The sequence below is a fragment of the Neodiprion pinetum genome, chromosome 3 (genome assembly GCF_021155775.2).
Source record: "Neodiprion pinetum isolate iyNeoPine1 chromosome 3, iyNeoPine1.2, whole genome shotgun sequence".
NCBI classification, from domain to species: domain Eukaryota; kingdom Metazoa; phylum Arthropoda; class Insecta; order Hymenoptera; family Diprionidae; genus Neodiprion; species Neodiprion pinetum.
This window is the reverse complement of record NC_060234.1, coordinates 41772131-41794755: the sequence shown is the minus strand read 5'-3', so window position 1 is coordinate 41794755 and position 22625 is coordinate 41772131. Positions and strand designations below refer to the sequence as shown.

Below are 22625 nucleotides of genomic sequence, written 5' to 3'. Positions count from 1 at the left end.
GCGTTACAACTGCCGCCAAAAGCTCGACCTGTGGGCAAATAAAATGGCTGCGCTGATGGCTGCGGGTGGCAAAGTTTGAGCAGCGAAGGGGTGAGCTTCACCCCCAACCCCCACCCCCCGCCATCGCATCCCCCCCTTCAGGGCGGCGCGATCAAAGCCATCTGTTGCATTGTCCCGGCAATTAGAAGACGACAGCTGAGTCCCACCTTACTTACTTACCGTCAGCGACTCTCAATTATTATACTCGAAAGACTATAACGAAGGACCTCAAGGGAACCACCTTCGAAGTCTTCTAGATACAGGTATCAACGTTTTCCAGAATCCCGCAGGTCTTGGTGGGTCAGAAGAATGTCCAATTGAGATTTAATCTTATTGTTAGTAAATTTTAAGTTCAATTATATTGGGCCTGAACATTCCTAATTCGATCCTCCACGATCTCACGGTGAACTAGAAATTCTTTGTTACTTATATGTTCGAAACAATGCACAGCTTTGTCATTCCCGCTTCAACATTGAAATACCTGACTCCGGTCGAAGACATTAAAAAGCCTCGTCAATTTTTCATATGAGACGGTTAATTTTCCCAGAATAATTAATAACATTCATTGTCACGTAAAACTTACAAGTGATCTCAATATTTCTCAATACAACTTGTCCAGTTTTCGACCGGATGTAAAAAGAATTTCAAACGTTTGTTCATGCGGCAATTAAAGGGAAAAAAAACGTTTAAATTGATCAATGTCCGTCGACCTCTAAAAGTGGAGTGCCCCTTGTTGAACCCGAATATTCACCTACACTTAGAAACGGATTTAGGTGTGGATATTCGAGCCTGTATAATGGGCCAAACGGAAAGGCAACCGACCCCCGGAGACCGCGGATGCGGGCGAAAGGTTCCTGCACCTCGAACGATGATAGCTCCTCCAGACAAATATATTTCCCACAGCCGATGCAGGCCTCGGTTTAATAGACGTATGCGGCGTTTCTCTGCCCAAGTGTGGGGGTGAAAAGCGATGTGCGGGTGAAAGGGCCGATTTTCTTCCCGAAGACAATAGGGATAATTGCAGGCGGCTAACTTAAGCCCCTTATACCTATTACCCCCTGACAACGATGCCTTTCTAACTTTGAGATAAAGGCGCGAGTAATTAGCGGCTCGTCCATATATACCATACCACATAGTTATAGGTATATATTATGTACTTTACCAGCCGGTCGAACTTGAGGAGAAAACCCGTAAGTTATTCATTTAGTGTTCGAATCTCTATTTACTCCATAAACTTCGAAAGGTTATAGCCTGCACCCTTTCCTCCCATTGTCTTTTACACGACCCCGATATATTACCCCACTACATGCTCAAGTAACCCCGGAAATCAAACGTTCACAGTTCAATTTCCTCGTACACTAATTGAGCAAGAGTCAAAGGCTTCTTTGTTTTACCATTCAATTTTAACCACTGTTCGTTCAACGTTCCCAAGGTAAGTGTACCAGTTACTGGCCCTGTCCGTTTTTTGGTTGTATCTGTTTGATCTTTAATTCTAGCAGTTGGTCTTAGTCATCGATTTTCGTCGTAAATTTATAATTTTGGAAAATAAAAGGGTCAATAATTGGTCCACTTACCTCGTAATGTACACATATGATACAATTTTGCACACTGGCTGCAGTCCATCTTATATAGGTACCTGTATAGAGATATTGCAAATCGATTAATTTCGTCGAAGTTTCCATTTGTTCGACGTATGGAAAATGCTCGATGGGCATACCGTTCGTGAAATTAGAAGTGAAGTGTGGCTCGTTCGGCAAAGCGAAGTTATACGAAAAGGACGCGAAATGCAGGGTCGAGGGTGCGTGCGAAGTGTGGGAGACGGTGGCACCAGATGTCGTCTCATGCCTAATTCCCTGAATATTTCAGCTCTCGGTGACAGGAGATTTTTCACATTTATATTGGACTGTTAGCAGTTCCGACCATTACCTCGCAGGTATTACTAAAGGTTATAGAAGCATGACCTCGTAAAGCCACACGCCGGAATTCATAACCGTTTAAACACCCCCCTACAGTAATGAAATTTAAACCAATCGCATTAATTAGCATTATTATATTAGCTATAGAATACTCGAAAGCCTGACGAAAAGCCAAAAATATGAGTCTTTTACCGTTCATTCTATTATACCTATACATATAAATATCCGGGAATTGTACGACCGTGGGAAAATAATTAATTGAACCGGAACGACAAAAAATGGACTCAAATTTCACCGTGCAACTCTGCGATCAGCGTCGGAACGCTTAAATGGGGTTAAATGGCACGGGTCGAAAAAGAGGGTGCGGGAAAATATTTCGGAGGTAGTAGCAGGTCCAAGTTGAGAACCGGTGAGGAGGGTAACAGCTGGCCGAAGGGGTAACAGCAGTAGCTCGATGTGATTAGCTCAAGACCACATAGATGCGCCTATGTTCAAAACGTACAAACACACACACCAGTGCAGGTCCGGGATTGTCGATTCGCCAAGTCGGTATTTGCACTTCAGACTCACAGCATCGCTAAAAGATTCGTAAAGCAATTCTCTAGCGAGAATGATTGACGTCTGATCGAAGCTGTCGTTTATTCAAAAACGATGGTAACCAACTTTCGTGAAAGAGTGAATCCAACGATAATAAACACTCGATGAAAGTTGAACCGGTGTTCGTACATCAGTTTTCATGTCTCACCATGATACCGAATTCAACAATACAGGGTGAAGAAATATACGAACTTAGAAATTAGTCAAGACTTAGTTTCAGTATTCATGAAAATGGATTTGGAGTCCCATTACATGACTCTTAAAGACCCCGAGCCTATACGATTTTCATATTTCCTGGTCTATCAAGGTTTGGACACCTGGCAAATCGTCTTCTCCGGTATACGATTTTTCCGAAGCACCGAAAATCCATGGGCTCAGATATAAGTTATCGTATATTATAACCGAAGAAAAACGTACATTCTGCTTGATCCGTGGAGAATCCTTTTTTCAATCAGCTACCGCGGCGGGGGAGGGGAAATGGCATTCCGACAGTGAGGAATGACCGGAAATCCGTCTTCGGGGTATCCGCTGCAATATAAGCGAGGAATTGTTCAAGTTTGGGTTCACCTGGGGCGAGAGTAGCCGTATACATACGGATACAAATGTGAAATGGGGCGTGCATACCGATACCGTGAAAACGTTTGCGTTATACCAGAAGCGTAGCTCGAAGCAGGGACCACACGATTGTGCTCGAGTCGAGGCCGGGCTGCTAGAGTTAGTTACAAAGCAGTTTCGCTCGAGGATTCAGGTGGGTATGAGGCAAGGTAATTACCAGCCGGAGACTACCGTCAGGTGGTTGTGGCACGACGAATACCTATCAGGGTGCCTCTCTCATGTCTGACGCGAGTAGTTTGGATCCCGATACCGCGTAGGAGTCACCATTCAGAAGGAATCAGGGGAACGTTAAGGAGAGGCCGTTTAACAGGTGGTTGAAAAAACGAAACACGTCCAGTTGTACTGCAACATTTCAAGACCGCGACTGTCCGGTGTTGACTGACATCGGTGCTTGCACAGAGACACTTCGGTTGAATGAAATAAAAAAAAATAAAAATACATGCGAAAGAGAAATATCGCGCAAATCATGGAGGGGAGTAAACGAAGCTGGAATGTCTCGTCGACGGATTTCGGAAGGACATTGTCAACGTTATACGGGCGAATGGGCGCCACGCGACCGGATGAATGGTATCGCCCGTGTCGCGGTGAACCGTCGAGATCGTTGAGCCGAGGCGTTGACGAGGGTCTGATTTATTAGCCACGAAACCGCGGCCGATATCCACCTCTTTCACTCTTAACTAGCCCGTGTCCGTCGCGCGGAGGACGCTTCAGTTAGTATCGCCCAAAAACTGGTGACATCATTCAATGAGATGCATCAAAGAGCGAAGAATCATCCATGCGACGGCGCTTCTTCGGGCTTCCAATCTCTTATTGCACAGGATTTCCGGTAACGGCGAACAGCCGGTTACGAGGAAGAGGGCAGGGTGCGAACCTCGTCCACACCCGCCGGAGGAGCTGTCAAGCACATTCGTTTAATAAATCCCCCTCCTTCCCGCCGCGGGTCCCAGTGCTCACTTCTGTTCGGCTCGCGATCGAATTTATGCTGTCCACGGGTGTCCGGGCGATCCGAGGGGGCGGGTGTCGGCGAGAGAAAGGTCGGGGGAGATAGGTGTTCGGTATTCGAGTAGGTATATATGAACTGGTTTGCTGGATTTTGAGAGGAGAGAACGGCAGGGGCATGGGGGACAGGTGGGGAGGGGGGGGGGGGGGGGCAATCACTCGGAACGTGCATCGGACCTGCAGGCGTGTACCGAATAGCCATTCACCGCCGTGGTGAACGCGGTTTCAATGCGGAAATTCACGGAAATACGTCACCCGTTTGATTTGTTTACGTCGATCGTTTATCTTCCGTGTAAAACCCGTGCCAACCTCCCCAAACCCCAACAGCCGTTTAAAACAACCACCTCGGACCAACCGAACCGAACCAAACCGAACCGCACGCGGCTATTCGATAAATATAATGTATGTGCAGAGGCTCTTTGTACACGATCACATAGCATTGGTGTCAGGGACTTTGACCATAACGCCATTAGCCTGGGATCTCGATGCAGATGTTTTGCTTTTTCACCGATTATCCTCCTTTTTCTCCTTCCTTTCTTTCTTTCCCACCCTTCCAGACCAGCGCTACGACATGTATTAAACATCTTTGAAATCGCGATTACAGGTTTCAGTTCGATCTCGTCCTGCGTTCGATGTGATTCATGGTATTGGGAAATGATCGAACGGTGTCACGTGTTTTTCATAAAAAAATTGGAACTATGTCTTCATTGCACATGAAATCTGGTATTCAAAGTCCTGAAGCGACAATCGCATTGGCGAATTATTGTGTAATGTCACTGTTGCTATTGGTTAATCCTTTCGTAAATCCGGATTCAACCATCCGATGACGACGTAGTCAACGGGTAACAAACCGTTGCTCCAGATCTGGACTGACAACATCAAGCCTTTACCCCCCACTTTTTCAATTATATTCTTCATCTCACTCCGAATTAAATATACCAAATTTCAAATTCGAGATGCATAATCGCCGCGTCGTCAATTTCAGTCTATATTTTCCACCGAAATTTAAAAAATCCACCACTGACGTACGATCGTGCTTAATGACCGGGTTCCCGGGTGTTTCTGACGGTCATTTTTCACACCATAAACAGCATGTGAAATGTCCCCGAGTACGTGGCGTGTGTGTTAGAAATTATTGATCCCTAATATAATGTGGGTAGAAAATTGATTCGTCGGTAAAACAGGTTTGTAGAAACCACTGCGGAGTGCGTTGGACAACGGCTAGAAAAAATGAGAGAACCAGTGATCGCCGGGCCTCGGTTATAAGGGTGCGAGGTGTGGGGGGGAGGGTATAACAGCGACAACTTTGTTGTCCGTCGTGTTGCGTCGCGACGCAGGAACCTCGTGGCTCTCGCACAACCGTTCAGGCATGCAGGACGGATCTCTCCAGCCTGCGCGATAGGTAGGTACCTACAACACCCTGCGAGCCAGAGCTGCTGACGCGACCAGTAATTGCATGTTATCCACTCTACATATATGTTTATGTATGCGCACGCACGTGCGCGGCGTGGATGCGTGTTGGTTTTGTGTACAGGTAGAGGCGTCGCGTGTATTAATGCACATTGTGGGGATGTGTGTGCATCAAGCAAATTCCTATCCCGTAACCGAGGACTGCCCGCCGCGCGTCTCTTCCGCTCACTTCCGCAACCTGACAAACTACCCCGTTCGTCACCATTCGGTTCGACAATATGTCACCTTGTGATGATAATGCCTCACTCGGCTCGTTACTCTTTCCTGCTTCGATGCTTTGCAGATGTTGAAATACCTTCGGACGTTTCAAGTTCACTGTGACTTGGAATTGATCAGGTTTCGGTGTTTTACACACTTTTTTGGGATACCTTCTTCTTAGGATGTCTAAAGATGAATTTTACAAAATTTTCCATCTCTCGAGAGTTGAAACGGCTCTCGAATCCGATATGGATTATTGATCCAATAATTCCAAAGTTACTCACTGCACTGTGAATAGATAATTATCGCAGTACCCATCGTCACTGACGCTATGTTTTAAATCGACCTTCAATTGCTTTGCCGATGGATATGAACTTCAATTTGTAATTCGATCTTTAAAAAGTTATAAGGACTTTGAACCTGAATCCGTCAATCGCTGTAATTCTTAGTTTCTACGTCAAACCTGCAGGTGGCAGCCAACCGTCAAAGGAACGGGTTTTGGAGGAAGCACCAGCTTCCGCAACGACGGAGACAAGAGCAACGTCACCGGGTTCGCAAAGGGCGTCGACGCAGTCTTCGAGTATCACAAGATCGTCAGGGCCGCATGAAGCGTGCAGAACCGGAGGTTCCAGGTCGCCGGAAAGCGATAGTCCTCTACCGCAGACGACGAAGCTGGAGAACGGAGAGTCCATAGTCGGCAGGCTTCTGACCGTGAATGTCGTCCACGAGGAAGTGTCTCCAGGTGCGATTAGCAATGGCATCGGTCCACCCGGGGGTTCCGTATCGCGTGTGCCGCACGCCAAGCTCAAAAGGCTTCTGGGGACGCTGGTCCAATTTGCGAGCGACATTTCACCGGAAACCGGAGACACTGTCCGTAGTCTGGTTCTCAGCGTTCTGGTGAGTTTGGAATCAATCAGATTGATAATGATGTGGAGATATGACGCAGGTCTGCAAAAAAAAAATTTTTTTTGCAGCTGCATGGGATGTTTATGGTGAATATTTTATTTTCGAGTGTGCTGAATTCAAAAATGACTTTCATTTCCGTCCATGACGTACAGTATTCTTGCAAGATACAAAGCGTTTGCATAATAAAAAGCATAACAATAATTAAAAAAAAAAAACACTATTTTATTACAATGAACTGAACAATATTTCTTATAAAATTGAACAAACAATTTCTTTATGAGATGTATTTAACATTGCGTGTTTATTCCTTTCACCTATGAAACTTTTTCTTCTTCTCTTTGGTACATCCCCAAACACTCTTCCGCTTTCCATTTTCTCTTTCCCTGTTTGTATTTATTTTTGAGTCTCACTCTAATGCATATTAAATACAAGTAAGAAACCTCTTTTGCATAGGATTTTTTAAATCTAGAATAGGATGTCGGATTTTAAGTTAAACAGGAGTTTCACTCTAAATGAAACTACAAACACGAGTTGAAGAAAAAACCTGACATTATGGAATTTTTTGAATATTTTTCCCGGTTTCAGTCAGTGAAAATCTACAAAAAACGGTATTAAAAACCTGTGCAGTTTTTTAATTGCAGACCTGTGTAATCAATATGGAGTTAGGGGTTGCCGTGTTTTGATTTTTCTTTTCTTATCGTTGATATAGAGCGGATCCATGACGGCTGAAGAATTTCACGGGGCTCTTCAGGATGCCACGAATTTTCCCCTCAGAGGATTCGTCCTTCCTTACCTCAAGCACACTCTGCCTTCGCTTCAGAGGGACCTGACTAACACCGCTAGAGCCAACAACCAGGTAAGTTAAAGAGACCATTCCAAAAATCGCAATTCATGCCTTTGTCATATACGCACCGATATCTAGTTTCACTTACCCATAGTTGTCCTTCACGACTGCAATGAGGTTTGAAACAAATTCACGAGCTTGCTAGTCTTCAATCGCTAAGTTCGAAAGCCATTGCAACTACGAATGAGCTGCAAACAATTCCATTCAAAATATTCAATTACACCATTTTTGGCCAAGAAATAACTGAAACAATGAAGTTTCGAAAAACTGCAATAGATTCCAGTACCCAACCTTTAAAGCCAGCAATTCATAAAGTATCCCAGTACCCGAAAAGGCAACGTTTAAATTTTATTCCCAACGCAGGGCGGCTTCGTATTGTAATCAGTTGTTTCGACTTACAGGGAGGGTATCAGACATCCGAATAACAGATTCTGCTGAAACTTCTAGGGGTGTTTCTTTGGTCGAAAATATGGAGCCTCTGATATGTCGTTCCATCCATTGGGCCGTCCTTTGCTCGATTTTATGATACATACATGAATACACAAGATTGTCGGAAATTCGCAGTTTAGACTTTACTATGGTTCTGAAATAATCATACATCCGCTTACACTTGAATCTACGATAACCTGTATTCGAAACTTCCAAAGAAGACAATGAAAAATAAACAGAACATTTCTTTTATTAGGATATTCCGCTCACTAAATTTCTACTATAAACAATTTTAATGGGAGTGAAAAACAGCTCAACGCAACGTATGAAACGACACATCAGAAGGTCCATGTTTTGGAGCAAAGAATTTCAGCAGAATCCGTGATTCGGAGGTCTGATACTCTTCTTGTTAAACAGACACACACACACACACACACACACACACCAGGTATACACCTAGATGTATCACATTATAGAGCGAAGGGACCGTTCTCCTTGCGGCAGTGGCATCAGGTGCATCAGCCGCATGCATTGTGGTAAAGCGTTTATTTTGAAGCCGATTGTAGGTCTTTGCCCCTCGGGGAAGGCACGGGGTGCTCCTTTTCCCACGACGCATTTGTCCGTGCACCTTCTATCCCTCACTGTCCCAACAACCCTGCTCGATGACACTACCTTCCACACCTACCGCATTTAAGTGGAGTGTATGACCCTACACGTAATTGTGCGTTGCGTTGACGTCGGTACGTGGACATCGCCTATACGCCGGTCTTCGAAGACGGTCGGAAGGTCGAAAACTGGAGGTTATCATTGAACCAACCGATGAAGAGGTATCGGTAATTTTATGCGCACGCGGAAAGAATCTATGAGCGGAATTCCACCGAGTTATCGTTCAAACAAACCATGATCTCATAGCCGTAAGGAAATATTCTGATAAAGTATCAAGAAACGAAGATAAATCGTTTCGGAGAAAGTTACCTGAGTGAGTTCGAAGTGGACACGGAAACCCATATTCAAACTCCGGATTCCGACAACCGGACGGCAGTCGAAACAGTTGGACCACGTCGCCTCTCTGAATACAAATCTTGCCCGTGGACTCCCCCTTCCTCGATAGCTTCCACCGACCCACCAACCTATCTACCAACACGCGTCAACCGCTGTTCGTTCCGGATTCCGAGAGCCCTGCGAACCTCCGATATTGTACATGTGAAATAAAGCGTCTCGATGCGTCTTTGAAAGGGCTATTCGTTCGACATTACACCAGATCCAAGCAACCTCCACATCTGGGTACATCCAATTCTTTCACTTACCCAGTATCGGCCACCACCATGCGTCACGCAAATTTCTCCATATGTTTTGTGGAGCGATCCACCATGTCCACGCAATTTCACTCGAGATGGAGAGTCGAGTTCTTTTTCAACCGTCATCTGCAGAAAAGTGAGCTTTGTCGTGTGTGAAGCTTCTCCTTTTTTCCCTTCGTCTTTTTCTGGTCGACGTATTACCCAATGAAATCCCGGATGATCAATGTTCGTCAATTTTCAAGAACGTTGAGCAAAGTCTTAATTGGAGCACGGAAACTTGAAACACGAGTCGCCAACTAGGAGTCAGTTACGACAATGACATTATAGGTATGTGTGCATAATGACAAGAAAACGCGTCGCAGGATTCGCTCCGGTGCGTTGAAGTTATACACAGACGGACATGATGTTATACTAAAACCATCCACATCAGACTTTGCGAAGTAAAATCAACAGAGCAGGTTAGCTGCAGGCTGATGGTTTGTTTTAATTTCCCAGGCCACCCTTCCCTCCGCCATGCCTATGACAGAGGCTCAGGGCGTTTTGCGATATCCGCTATCCAGCAGTCGTTTCTCGCTCAATTCTAGACAGAAGTCTCGCTATGTTCCCGTGGCAAAATGAACACCCGGTGCGGCGTATGTTGAGTTGCAGCTTTCCCCCGGCAAAAAAAAAAAATCGCGTTCGTCACTCGCATCGCGAGTCAGTCAGAATAATTTCGTATGTATACACATAGGTGTAAGAGTAAACGAGCCAAAGACAACAATGCGGTGTATAATACATGCGAATGGAAAAGATAGGTAAAAACAACAAGGTTACAGAGACGTAAGAAAAATAATAAAAGGCAGTTGAGTTTTTCAGAAAATATAAATTTAAAATCTTACGGCCAAGCACAGGCAGCTGTCACCGCTTCTTCTTCGTCTTCTTACGCCACCCTCTCATACCCCCCACTTTACCCGTCACGAAGAAGGGGGTAGATAACGAATTGCAAATTAATAACGCGCATTTACATTAGCCAGACTCTGCAGGCAGCAGCAGCAGCAGCATTAGGAGCAACAGAAGCACCAGCTTTCGCACCCCGTGCATTAAGTCGTATCTTTCAATTTGAAAAATAATTAAAAAACCTCGGCTTTTCAAGATATGCAAATCGCAATAGACACGTCGAATCCACCCGATAATTCCGAGTATTTGAAAATATATTCTAGCACCACGGATGCGTTCGATTAATAACGAAACAAATGTTTTCCACGAGCTTGTTAAGCAAGTAACGTATAATGCGTAATTTAATTTCACTGACGTCGCGACCAGAAATGAGGTCGGGATAAGAAAATAAAAAAATAAAATTCTACGATTCTCAACTATTTTTCAATTACAAAATTATATCTGCACAGTCTCATAGGTGTATATTTAGCTACAATATAACAACAACTGTTTTCTCAGTTTTCGCAGCGAAAGCCAGCTGAATTAGACGCGCCCCTTGAAGGTTGGGAAAATTAAGTAAAAGTATCAGCCGCAGGTATTGGTCAGAAATTATTAATTGCAAATCGGTACCGAGGAGCGGCGGCAGGGTTGGTGGTGGCGAGGAGGGGTGGAGGGGGGGGGGGGGGTTCTGATATTAAATTAGGGTCGATAAATTACACCCCCGGGTAGGCGCGAACCTGTAATAATAAGAAGTATAAGCATAGAAAGAGAGTAGGGGGGGAGGGGGTGGGTCGACCGGATGTCGCAGAACGGCAAAGACGGGGTTGTGTTGAGAGAAAAAGAGAGAGAGGGAGAGAGAGAGAGAGAGAATGGGGGGAGGTAAAAGAGAGAGGCGGAAAACGCTAAAGAGAGGAACGCAAAGGCAATAAAGAAGCCAACTTGAATATTACAAAGCCAACTGATTGGAAATTGCGCGCTTTACTCTTATTACTACTTTCTTATTTACGTTTCTCCTGGCTCCTCGACATATCCGAGCCACGCTTTCCCTCTCTATCTCTCTCTCTCTCTTTCTCTTTCTCTCTCCACTCCGAGTCCGTTATTAGCTGCTGCTCCCGCGGCTGTTACTGCTGTTGCATAACGCGGAATACTTATTTTTCTTCAACAGAACCAATTCCGAGTCACAATCGGTCTTGTGCGACTCGCTGTGCCGCCGATTAGATGGGTACAACACAATCTCATTAAAAAATAAAAAAGAAGAATAATTACGTGAAGTAATTAACCAGATCTGCAGACGTTGAGTTATATAGTAAAGCGAAAAGAATGGGGAATTTATTCCCGTTTTTCATATTCTTCAAGTTCAAATGATCATACTTTGAGTTATTCGACCCGGATGTGAATCGCGAAATACGGAATGAGGGAATTTTCCATTCGGAGAAAAAGAGATTTTTAGAAATATGAATACGGCGATAAATCAGTTGCGGAGAATTGCGAGCTGCGGATTTTCGAGCTACACGGTGAGGAATTGAAACTGACGGAATCGGTTGGCATAATTATTATTGTCCTTCGGTGAGCCGCGAAGACAGTATAGCAAATGAAAGCATCGATTTAATTTATCAGTCTACGGGCAACGCACCTGCGACACCCTCCGACCCTCGACGCCGGCTTTCCAACTGCAGCTGTCACGCCACGTTTATTATTAAAGTTCGAATTCTAAGCTGGCAAAATCTATAGAATACCTACCGCTTTTATACTCCGTCCTCTGCCTTCCGCCTACTTCCCTACGTTGTTATATAATAACGCGGTCAGAAGGCCCACAACATCTGAACTCTGCCGGATCAATTAAACCAAGATATTCTCCCCTCCCTCCAACGGATTACCTGCAAACATCCCCCCCTTGGATAGTTTCAAATTAGGAGAGTACAGGTATCTACATGTGCATATCAGGGTGTTTCTGATTTTGGTTTTGTCGGAATTTCTTCGCGCTCATCCTCTAAGAGGTAATCATGTTACAGAAAGAAATCTCGATAAATCCCCGAATTTTTCGATAACTTTTAACACGTCCCGCCAAGCAATATGTATACATATATGTATATATAACACATACACATTTAATTTTTGCCGGAACGAAATCTAAACGTCACATTCTAATTTAGTAAAGAAAAGTTGGCTGGTTGTTAATAACGCCCTTATCGCAAGCTGTGTAACACTGTTAACAGCTAATTACTGAACAGCAGTAAATATGGAAAGTTGCGAAATTAAAAAAAAAAAATTAAAAAAAAAAAACTTAAACGCAAGAACAAGTAAAGTACATGCTTGATTATAGACGTCTGTGCAGTACCTGCGCTCAAACGAGGCAGCGGTTCTGGAGGCGGCAGGTTTCAGTCCCGGAGAGGCTGGCGAGGTCTTTGGAGAACGAAATAGCGCCGGTTCAGGCTGCCTCTTTCCTACGTACAACATCGCCTCGACCGGTGCCGCAAATTCCAGCAACCCCAATAACTCCGGGAGCAGCACGGGCGCTGGACAAGCTCCCGTACTCCATGGCGGTAATCAACACTCTGGTGCAACGAGCATCCATCATTATCCTGGTCCGCCGCCACCGCCATCATCGCATTCTTTGAAACGTCGAGCATCCGACACACCGTAAGTGTTTATAATGCAATAAAAGTAGTTCGAATGTATCAATCGTGTTTCTAATCTTTATCCAATTTTATCTTCTCGCTGCTCTGTTTACAGGGAAAAATGAAAAGTTGGATTTTTAACGGATAGGCACATTTTCACGAGGTCTGTGATGGAGATTCTCCTACGACCATGAGATTTTGTATATGATCGATTCGGTAGTTATCATGTTATTTAAAGAGCATCATTTTGAAAAGGAAAAATTTTATTTAATAGTGTTTTCTGAACACGAAACGCAACCGAATGGACAGTTTGTAGCGCATCAAGATCGGACTAGCCACTCGTATACAGTGAAAAGTTGTGTCCCCCGTCTATTCCCTCTTTCAAAATCTACCGTAGTCGGTATTAACCAATTTCATCGAGGCGGGTACACATACATCAGAAACCTCGTGTTACAGGGAGGGGAATCATCCCCTCTGACCTTGACATGTGGTCTCCAGTACCGTTTGCTTTCGACGTGAGGCTCCGTTTGTCTTCGACTACTTGATAATTATTATTCACGGCGAATTCCAAGACCAACCTTTGTTCCAGCCGCTCTCTACTCAACGTTTGATCAACCCACAATTTCGGGGAACATCTTACAGCTCCTCATCAAAAGCCTTAAGAGACCCGCGAGTTTTCCCGCACCTCAAGTTGGGTTGATGGAAATAACTAAATCGAGCAAGGTTTCCGGTGTAGAAAAAATTTAATCGATGCTCGTCGTCCCTTCGAGGTTTCGAGTTTACACCAAAATCGTGTTATTTCAATTCCTGTTTGACGATAGTAATTATCGGGTTAAAAAATTCGGCCAAAGTAGAATTAGAGTGAAATCCCATGGATGTGCGTGTACGTACTTATAAATACGTGCTTATTTGCTTAGATTGAGATATATGTGGACTGAGGCAATACCGCGGCATGGTCCATGAGTCCTGCACGGGTCGAGGGTGAGGGGCTGAGAGCCAGGGGAGAAATTCGAGTGGCTGCCGTTTCCATGCGCCTGACGTTGACGTTTCTATACGTTCTCGTACGCCCTGGATCGCACCCCTGGAATCCCCTGCGCCTCGAGCTATTCCTTACCTCCACCTCTTCGCCTTTGAAAATCTCACCTACCACATTAATTCTCCTCCAACAGGCATGGAACCGTCATGTTACCAATGGCTAACGAGCCCGTCTTTCCAATTAACGTTAGTATGCGTTAATGTTGAAATATTACGATGATATTCGGTATTAAACGCACCTTGTCCAGGTTCAACGGCTTATAGAGAATTACTGACTGTTTACGACACGCTGGAAACAAAGTTTGTACGTTATTTGCAACAGTTACATTGATTTTTTTCTTTTTTCCGTTCTTACTCGCATTACATTTTCAACTAATATGCCGACGAACGTGCAACACGATACGTATTGACAAAGAAAATTTTATTGACACGTGCCAGAAGCATGGATGACGTGCTTGACGACATGCGTTTCATGCCGGTAAAAAACGGTGAAAACGTTCAACGCTACAAATTTACATCACGAGCGTATAATTATCGGATTTTCGTAATATTCATCACGGTTCGGGAATACGTAATTAGCGAAAATTACTCTTTAGATGTGTAATTCAATAAGCTGCAGCTATAGTTTAGAATTTAATCAACAGTATGTAACATTGGCAATTGTTCACACGTCCGCGTCACAATGATTGAAATTGTGTCTTGTACAACGTGAACTCCTACAATTCTAATTAAGGTATTATAGCTGCTTTGCGGGCTAGATAATTAATTAACTCACAGAATATACTATTTATAAAAATATATTTTAGTATCAATCGACTTGGTTGCAGAGTTACAGTTTTGTTTTACATATTGGTTTCGAGATAGTTTTGTGTTTATATTCCTGTGTAATATCACATTGGAATTTGGACTCACAAAGCAACTCTTGGAATTATGCGTCATGGAAAAAGAATTTCACGTGATTGGTATCACACCAGCACCCGGTTTGACGAAAACAATTCTGGGAACCATTAATTGTGGAATGTAGTGTGGTTCTCCATCCACCATCAGATCAAATTTTTTTTTTTAAGTTTCACGGTATATCACAAATTGAGGAGTCTAGACTCCACTTTATCTTATTTATATAAAAATAGAAAACGGTGAAGGATCGACCAAATGACAGTGCACAGTCAAATTATCATAAAGCAACCAGTTTTAAAGAAGATGTTTAATTTAAGTTTCGGGACGATGCTACTAGTGTGTACCACCGAGAAGATCGTGTTAGACTAAAGATATGTTTTTTGGACATTTGGGTTGTTTGATAGGAAAAGCGAAAAGGAATTTTTTCCAAGAGTAGGAGTTTGTTAATACATCGTTTGAATTGTTTAACAAGTTTGATTGGTCAGGAAAATGTATCAGCGATGTTAGGGGCAATTATTAGTTGGTTATAATTTTTGGATTCGGAGGAGAGATAGGTAGAGGATAGTTTTTATGGTAATGGTAGAATGTGATAGAAACCATAGCTAGGGAAATACTCGAAAGCCACGTACGAAGTGTAATAAAGTGATTGGGAAAGTTTGAGTTTATGATCAACCATGTGGTCGCCAAATGTGCGATTCTACGGTGCGAAAGTGGATGGTTTATATGACTATGTTAGGCCTTGGGTTTACGAAAAGGCTAATTATACATGCTTACGATAATTGTCATGATTAAATTGGTCTTACGAACCTACCTATTTTAATTTAAACGCATACGTCGCAACAGCAATCATCCGTTCAATATTTTTCGAATTACACGTGGATACCAAAATGATATACCTCGTGGAGCCTTCAATTGAGACGTAAACATAAATGGTGTATGAAGTGGAGAAGCGAAGTATCATAATGGATAGTTTACACATCCCACTTTGCCATTGTGTGCTACGTTCGTTGACCTTTTTCAATTCAACTCCGAAAACCGATTAGGTCGTCTGAACTGAATGAGCTGATAGCGATCAATATTTATATCAGTCTCTCTGTTTCTCTTGTTCTGCGTTATAGGTACTACGAAAACGGTGGAGGACCTCTATTCGACGACGGTCCTCTTTACGGTAAGCGGCCAATGAACCCGTGGTCCAGTCACCATCCACTCCACCACCAACGACAGCAGCAGCAACAGCAACAGCAGCAACAGCAGGTAGACGCTTACTGCTGGTACCATCCTCTTCAGATCCCGGGTAACAGCGGAGGCTCGCTGCAGGGCCATCAGCAGTCCTCGATGCCGCCTTCACTCGTGCAAATAAATCATTTGGCGGCATCGTCGACTATCTCATCAGCGCCTCACCTCGTTCATCAACAGCAGTGGGCTGTCAGCGGTAATTCCCAGGGAGTTTCCGGTCTGCCAAACGGATCCTGCCCCGCTGCAGCAGCCGCCCTTGACGATGAGTGGAAGAACATCCACGTTATGCTGAACTGCATTCTCGGCATGGTCGAGAAGACTAAACGAGCCCTTGCCATCCTCCAGCGACGGGGATGTCCTAGTCCCGCGACACCGGTGACGACGGTGACCACTTCCGGTAGCAATTCGCAGAACAACGGACCGGCTATAAATACCAGCTCGCAGTCGGAATGCGGTGGAAACGACCGGGACAACAGTTTGAAACGCATATCGGGGGAGATTGTCGCCCAAACTATTCGAGCTACGGAGGATAGAGTAGCGGAAGTCCAACGGAGAGCTGGTGAGCGTTGTGTGATTCAGGTTTGAGTGTGTTGTGGGGATCTTTTTATCCTCTTATTACGAGTACTCGCCTCTCGAGCATCAACGCTAGTCAATGTCTTTAATCGCGACTCGAGAGTCTTCAAGTGCCGGCGTTGTCGTATAGAAAAAACCTCTTGGGGGCCGGTGAGATAACAAAATCGCAATACAGGAAGCCATCAAGGTCCTGGTACAATGAAGAACTTGTACAACAAGTGTATGAAAAGGTGGCTTTGTGCCGCCTTACATTCCCAGGCCCGAAAGCAGACGGCCGTTCAGGTTGTACAAAAAGATATAATTCGGTCGAAATTTCAGCTGTAAAATTCAAATCGTGATACTTTCTTTTTTGCTATAGTTTTTATGCGGGACTCTGTGCCAATTCGACCGGTGCAGTCTCTGACTGACCTCGAGCCTCTTCAACCAAAGGTCACGTCAATTCCAAGCATTTTAACTTTGATCCTGCAGAGGAGGCGATGCTCGAAGCTAAGCGAGCAGCCGTTGCCGAAGTTCAGAGAGCGATTGCGGCTGCTGCTGCGGAGACGAGGGCAGCCGAGCGTCTTCGGGTTCATCATCGCTTCTTCGAACCACCGATGCAAAGGAGCCACGGAGGTCACGGTCACGGTCACGGAATGGCACACGGGCCGCTTCTCCGGGTCGTCGACACGACGACCTGCTCGACGACGACCGCGACGACAACCGCGACCACGACGACAGCGAGCAATGCGCTAACCGGGGGAGCCAGAGACGAGGAGATCAAGGAACCGCAGCCAGCAGTCGCCGGATCCGTAAGCTCAGCAAGTCGTTACAGTCGTCGCGAGGTTCGATCATCTTGCGTTTTCGCACCATTGTTAATCACGTCCCTTTTTCTCTCGACAGAGTTGCTGGAACTGCGGCAGACAGGCGTTGGAGACCTGCGGTGGATGCGGAATCGCCAGGTACTGCGGACCCTTCTGTCAGCACCGGGACTGGGAGGCCGGAGGTCATCATGCAACCTGCAATCCGCGACGACCAACGCCACCACCCCCACCTCCTCTGCCTCCACCACCGGCTCCAAGATCCGCTTCCCGGAGTCCGACAGCCTCTTCCGGTGGAACGGGAACAGTTGTGGGTACTTCCGGGTCTTCGACAACCGCTGCCGCCAGTACAGCGTCTGGTCACACTGGCAAGGGGAAATGACGCAATAACAGAAAATATGCCACTTTGTTACGTAGCGCTCGCAGAAATATGACGGAAAAAAATTAGTTGTCGTTGATGTCGGGGGAGAAATTGATAAAGAATGCTGGAAAAGATTAATTGAGATCGTTTGAGAGATAATGTGCGATGTAAAAATGAGGTTATCGGTTGGTTAACCATCTGTGGTAATAATGAGGTAACTTTTTCATTTTATTATTGGGATCCAACATGTTGTCGTAGCTGAACAATACGGCACACGTGTATAAGACAGCATTCATCGACACATTTGAGAAGAGAAACCTCCGTGTGAACTATTTGAACTTTTATTTTGTCACGTTGAGGACGATGCCGTAGTCAGTCTATATCGACCGAGCGTAATGTTATTTATTTTGAATATTTTAAAAGCATATCTATCGTTAACCAGAGAAAGTCATAGCTAGCGCAGTTCTATATGCAATGTCAAACATAAATATCCAACAAAAAATGGCTTACGCAACAATAATACCAGATAATTTATTCTTCTAATTATATAGCCACTAGTTTCAAATTCTTCGATGATATTCTTGCATGAAACAAAAGAAATTTTCACATTTTTCTTCACTATTGTATTTAGAATTGCGCCATCTGTGGTACCTTACGACTTTGATGGTAGTCAAAATATACACAGTGAAATTTTACTCGATCGGTAAAGAGTAATTCTATCGTCCTCTTAATATAGAGTAAACAATACGGTGCACTGTAGAAGTTGCGGGATCCCAATATAAATATTGTGTATAGGTATAATTTAGTCTGTTTATATCTGATCGTTCCTGCTATCAATACTATTATGTTTTAAATTTCATATTAATAAAATTAAATCAAGATATAAATATATACGTACAATATATTAAGTAGGTAGAAGAGAAAGTGAAAATAAAAATTAGAAAAATAAGTAAAAAGAAAAACGAAAAAAAAAACACTCGAATCTAACTGTGGTTTACTTGTTTATATTAACGTTACGTAAGATCACGAATTTGATGATAAAAAAATTTCTATTGAATCCACGTACTAGTCAATTTGTAGATTATAAATAGATAATTATATACATACGATACACTATATTATCTGGGTAATTATACGAATTTGTACGTTTGAGGGTTCTATATTCTCAGATTTTATAATTTCATTAGGGAAAATATACGTTGCACATGCTGGAAAGAAACTGATATGTTACGAATAATATAAATATTATTTAAGTCGTCTAGTCAGAAAGATAAATAAATAATATTATATCATGAATTTATATTATATATATATATATAACTTATATATATATATACACATACACATGCATACGTACATATACATTATTCAATCGCATTTCGCACATACTAGGAAATTTTGCTCAACGTAGACTATACAAAGTACTGGAAACTTTTCTCCTTGAATATTACTACTTACAATTAGATTGCGCCAGCAATCCTTTGTAGTATACGTATATAATTATACGTAAAATGTGTTTACGAAATAATTAAATACATTCGTCAGAATAAATGAAACATAGTTCTTTCCCAATTAATAAGTTTGTCACTTAAAAAACTTTACTCAATCCCGCGCTACTAAACAGACACAGCGAATGAATAATAATTTGCTACACCCCTCAGCCTGAAGAACAAATATTAGAAAATAAATCGATATTTATTCAACCATATACTCACTAAAACGTTACATTATATGTATCTGATCATATATTCTAATTACTAACTAAAAGACGTTTCGTATGCATATAATTACAACTAAATAAATCGGAATTATCAATAATTATTATTAATAATTCCAATTCGTCCAATAATCGCAAATTCGATTATTCATTTACCGCTCGTATTTTTCAAGGAAAATAATCATCCACAAATCTAGAGTCTTATAAGCAATCATCGACCGATCGACGATTTATTTGCCAGGTGGAGGATCTCCTATTATATCAGCAAACAAGGCCTTTGTTTTTTCTTCCTTGCCAAGAGAGTCGCTCCAGTCTTTGCGACTCCTGGCAAAGAGCGGAACATTCAACTTGCTGGATATAATTTTTCCAGCCTCTGTAGCTAGAAGCGATGCTCCCACAGAAGCGAGCTCCTCAATCATCCACAATTTTTGTTTCATCTGAGACCATTGCCAAACTTTTTCCAAACTCCTAGAGCCGTGCTTAGAGCAAGCGAGCTGGACCCAATTACCGCCCAACTTCCTGGCCATTTTCTCCCTACTCTTTTCTCCAATGAATTTGCTCTCGGCAAACGCATCCATTACTCTACTTCCTCTAGGATCAGCAAACAAGATTCTCAGGTCGATTCCGTTCGCTTCAAGTAAGGAATTCACGATCTTGATCGGCTTGTTGAAATGCAGCATTGCCTGCAGGATCAAACTACCATGTAAATTGACTCTGTACTCTCCTCCTTTATCCTCACTTGCCAAGGTCTCAAAAGGCTTCATTCGCGCCACCAACAGTGCAATTGAATTCTGTCTGTCCGCTGGCTGTTCACAGTGCAAAGCCGTAGCCATTGCGCTGATAAAGGCACCTTGTCTCGCCTGTAGCCTTCTACAGGCGTCAGCGACACTTGCTATAACACCGAGGTTCCCCTTCTCAATTATCGCTTCAAAATAAGGTGATATTTCATCAAATAATGTCTCCAGTTCCTCTTTCACCTGACAATTATTAAATAGCCTTTGAACGGTAAAATTTGCCCCAACCATCAGAGCCAACCTGTTGATTCTGTTGATGAAGAACTTTGCATAAATTTGTGTGTACAGTTTTGGCGAGGCAACTGCTAAGCATGCCTCTAGCAGCCTCATTGAACTCTCAGAATTAAAAGCTGAAGATATTTGAGTCTCGTCTTGGGAGTCGAAGCAGTCCGACACCACTTTCTTGGTCAAGGCTTTGCTGGCCTGTTTGTCCACATCTTTGACGGAGTACAGCAATACTTGCAGTAAGCCTGAGGTCAGTTCGTTCCGGGGAAACTCAGGAAGCTGTGGCCAGGAGCTAAGCCTTTTGCAAATTTCTAAGAGTATATCAGTGTACTCCTGTGGCACGATTTTGCGTTTGCTCAAGTCAACAGGGTCGTTTTTCTTCGACCTGTTTTCTCCGTTGTCTGAAGAATCGACGTTAAGTCCACCAAGCAGCTCAATCACTGTTCGAATAATATGATTGGCACAAGAGTCCCAGACAAAATCCTCCATGTTGTTCATGATGTATTTACTCAGCTTCAGAGTCCAATCATTGTAAATTTTCACTTGTTCTTCTTTGACGTCGACGGTCGTGTCATCTTTAGATATAGTGGAGGTATTCAGAGATCGCGTTCCTCTCTCAGCGCATATAATCATGATTTTTTGTAGTACATGACTGGCAAATCTGTCGCTGCAAATTGGCCTCAGAACCTCCATGAAGGCGGTCGCGAACCTGGTTACAACTTCGAGACTTGCATGTTTCATCAGCGAGTCAATTACTCTCGAGCCAATTTGATTTTTAGCATAGTCCACCTCGTGCTCGACCATTTCCTCATAGACGTTGTTAACGAACACGAGCTTCTCTTCGATACTTGGAAAATCGTTGTCTCTTACCAGTTCTAGCACGCGTATCATGTACTTGTACGTTTCCTCGTCCAGGTGACTTCCCCGACCGTAAGTTCCTTTTCTGCCGTATTTACGAGCGTTTTGCATAAATGATTTTTTCTTCTTACGCTTTATCCCCTTCCCTCGACCTTCAGATGCCATGTTATTATCCGTCATCTCCACTCCGGACATAAGGCTTCTATTTTACTACCAAACGACCGTTTACGACTAATAACAAGCAATGAGCACTTTTTTTGGTTACGTCAAGACAGATTAGGTTAGGTTTAAACACGTGTAGCTTTGTGCCTGAAGTTGGTGACGATCACGGGAACAAAGAACGTGGGTGATTGAACCAATCGAAATACATCGAAATGCTATCCGTATGGAACGCTGGCGCAAAATAACTTGAAATTACTTGAAATACAATACTTCAGTGTACACAATACGCACGAGGCAATAATTGTAGCTAGGCACCGCGGTTGGTTCCAAACCGCGACCAGGGCGAATAACTCAGGGCCTCGCCGGCAGAGTGCGCTGTCGTTCTTATGGCTATCACGGCCATAGGATTCGTGAATTATGAATGCGGCAGTAGGCGCGATTGGCGCACTTGAATCACTTTAATTAAATAGAATAGAGTAAAATATATTATTTGCGCTTGTAAAAGAACATCAGAGTATGTGTTAACACGTATACGAATTATTTTCAGATGATTAATTTCCATGAACTGTGGCTGTAAAACATTTTTCACACATACAGCTATATTTTGTAGAATTACATACTAAAATTAAAGCGAGATATAATTGAAAAAATTAGTGATGTGACATCTAATTTTTTATAATATATGCTCTAAGCTTGTGTATGTCGGTATTGATCCGAGAACCATGGTAAGAGTGGGTAAGGTTCTCTTATGGTAACTGCACGTTCGTAAAGGTCAGGCGCAGAGAGAGCGTTGCCGCAGTTATCGACTGAGACGTAACGTTAGGCAATCTCAAATGACTGCAAGAATTACTGCGGGCTATTAAAAATCTTCAGGATTCTCCGAACCTCCTTAAAAAATTGCCAGGCTTGAGATGTGTCGCAAAATGGGCAAAAAAATCTTAATTCGATGTTCAAGAAATCCATATCCAGCTACGGAACCATCAAATTGGCAACACTGCCACTGATCATTTCTAGGGTGTGCTCCAAAATTAGTTTACAGTGCTAAAAACTCCCTAGGGCAGAGGCAGATTTACCCACGAACTCGGTACCGCCAAAAAAATAGAACATGCATGACAGCACTGGGAAC

At 43.5% G+C, this 22625-nt stretch overlaps 2 protein-coding genes across 3 annotated transcripts in view; one reads left to right on the top strand and one right to left on the bottom strand.

Annotated features, from left to right (window-relative positions):
* The window catches only part of nvy (CBFA2/RUNX1 partner transcriptional co-repressor nervy), a 61348-nt gene extending 42044 nt beyond the window's left edge, over nt 1-19304 (top strand). For both annotated transcript variants that reach the window (XM_046617372.2, XM_046617371.2), the window contains 6 exons: nt 6304-6731; nt 7450-7596; nt 12550-12866; nt 15895-16571; nt 17054-17373; nt 17465-19304. In XM_046617372.2, the coding sequence (XP_046473328.1) occupies nt 6304-6731; nt 7450-7596; nt 12550-12866; nt 15895-16571; nt 17054-17373; nt 17465-17764 (2189 nt within the window). In that variant the 3' untranslated portion in view covers nt 17765-19304. The remainder of the gene's footprint in view (nt 1-6303; nt 6732-7449; nt 7597-12549; nt 12867-15894; nt 16572-17053; nt 17374-17464) is intronic.
* A 113-nt stretch (nt 19305-19417) lies between these two features.
* LOC124214758 (nucleolar protein 9) lies at nt 19418-21835 on the bottom strand. Its single transcript, XM_046617384.1, has one exon. It carries the CDS (start codon nt 21530-21532, stop codon nt 19691-19693), a length of 1842 nt encoding a protein of 613 aa, XP_046473340.1. The 5' UTR covers nt 21533-21835; the 3' UTR covers nt 19418-19690.
* Nucleotides 21836-22625: the final 790 nt, after the last annotated feature.

Coding starts and splice junctions, on each gene's coding strand:
- LOC124214758 (XM_046617384.1), bottom strand. CDS start 21,532: ATGTCCGGAGTGGAGATGACGGATAATAACATGGCATCTGAAGGTCGA.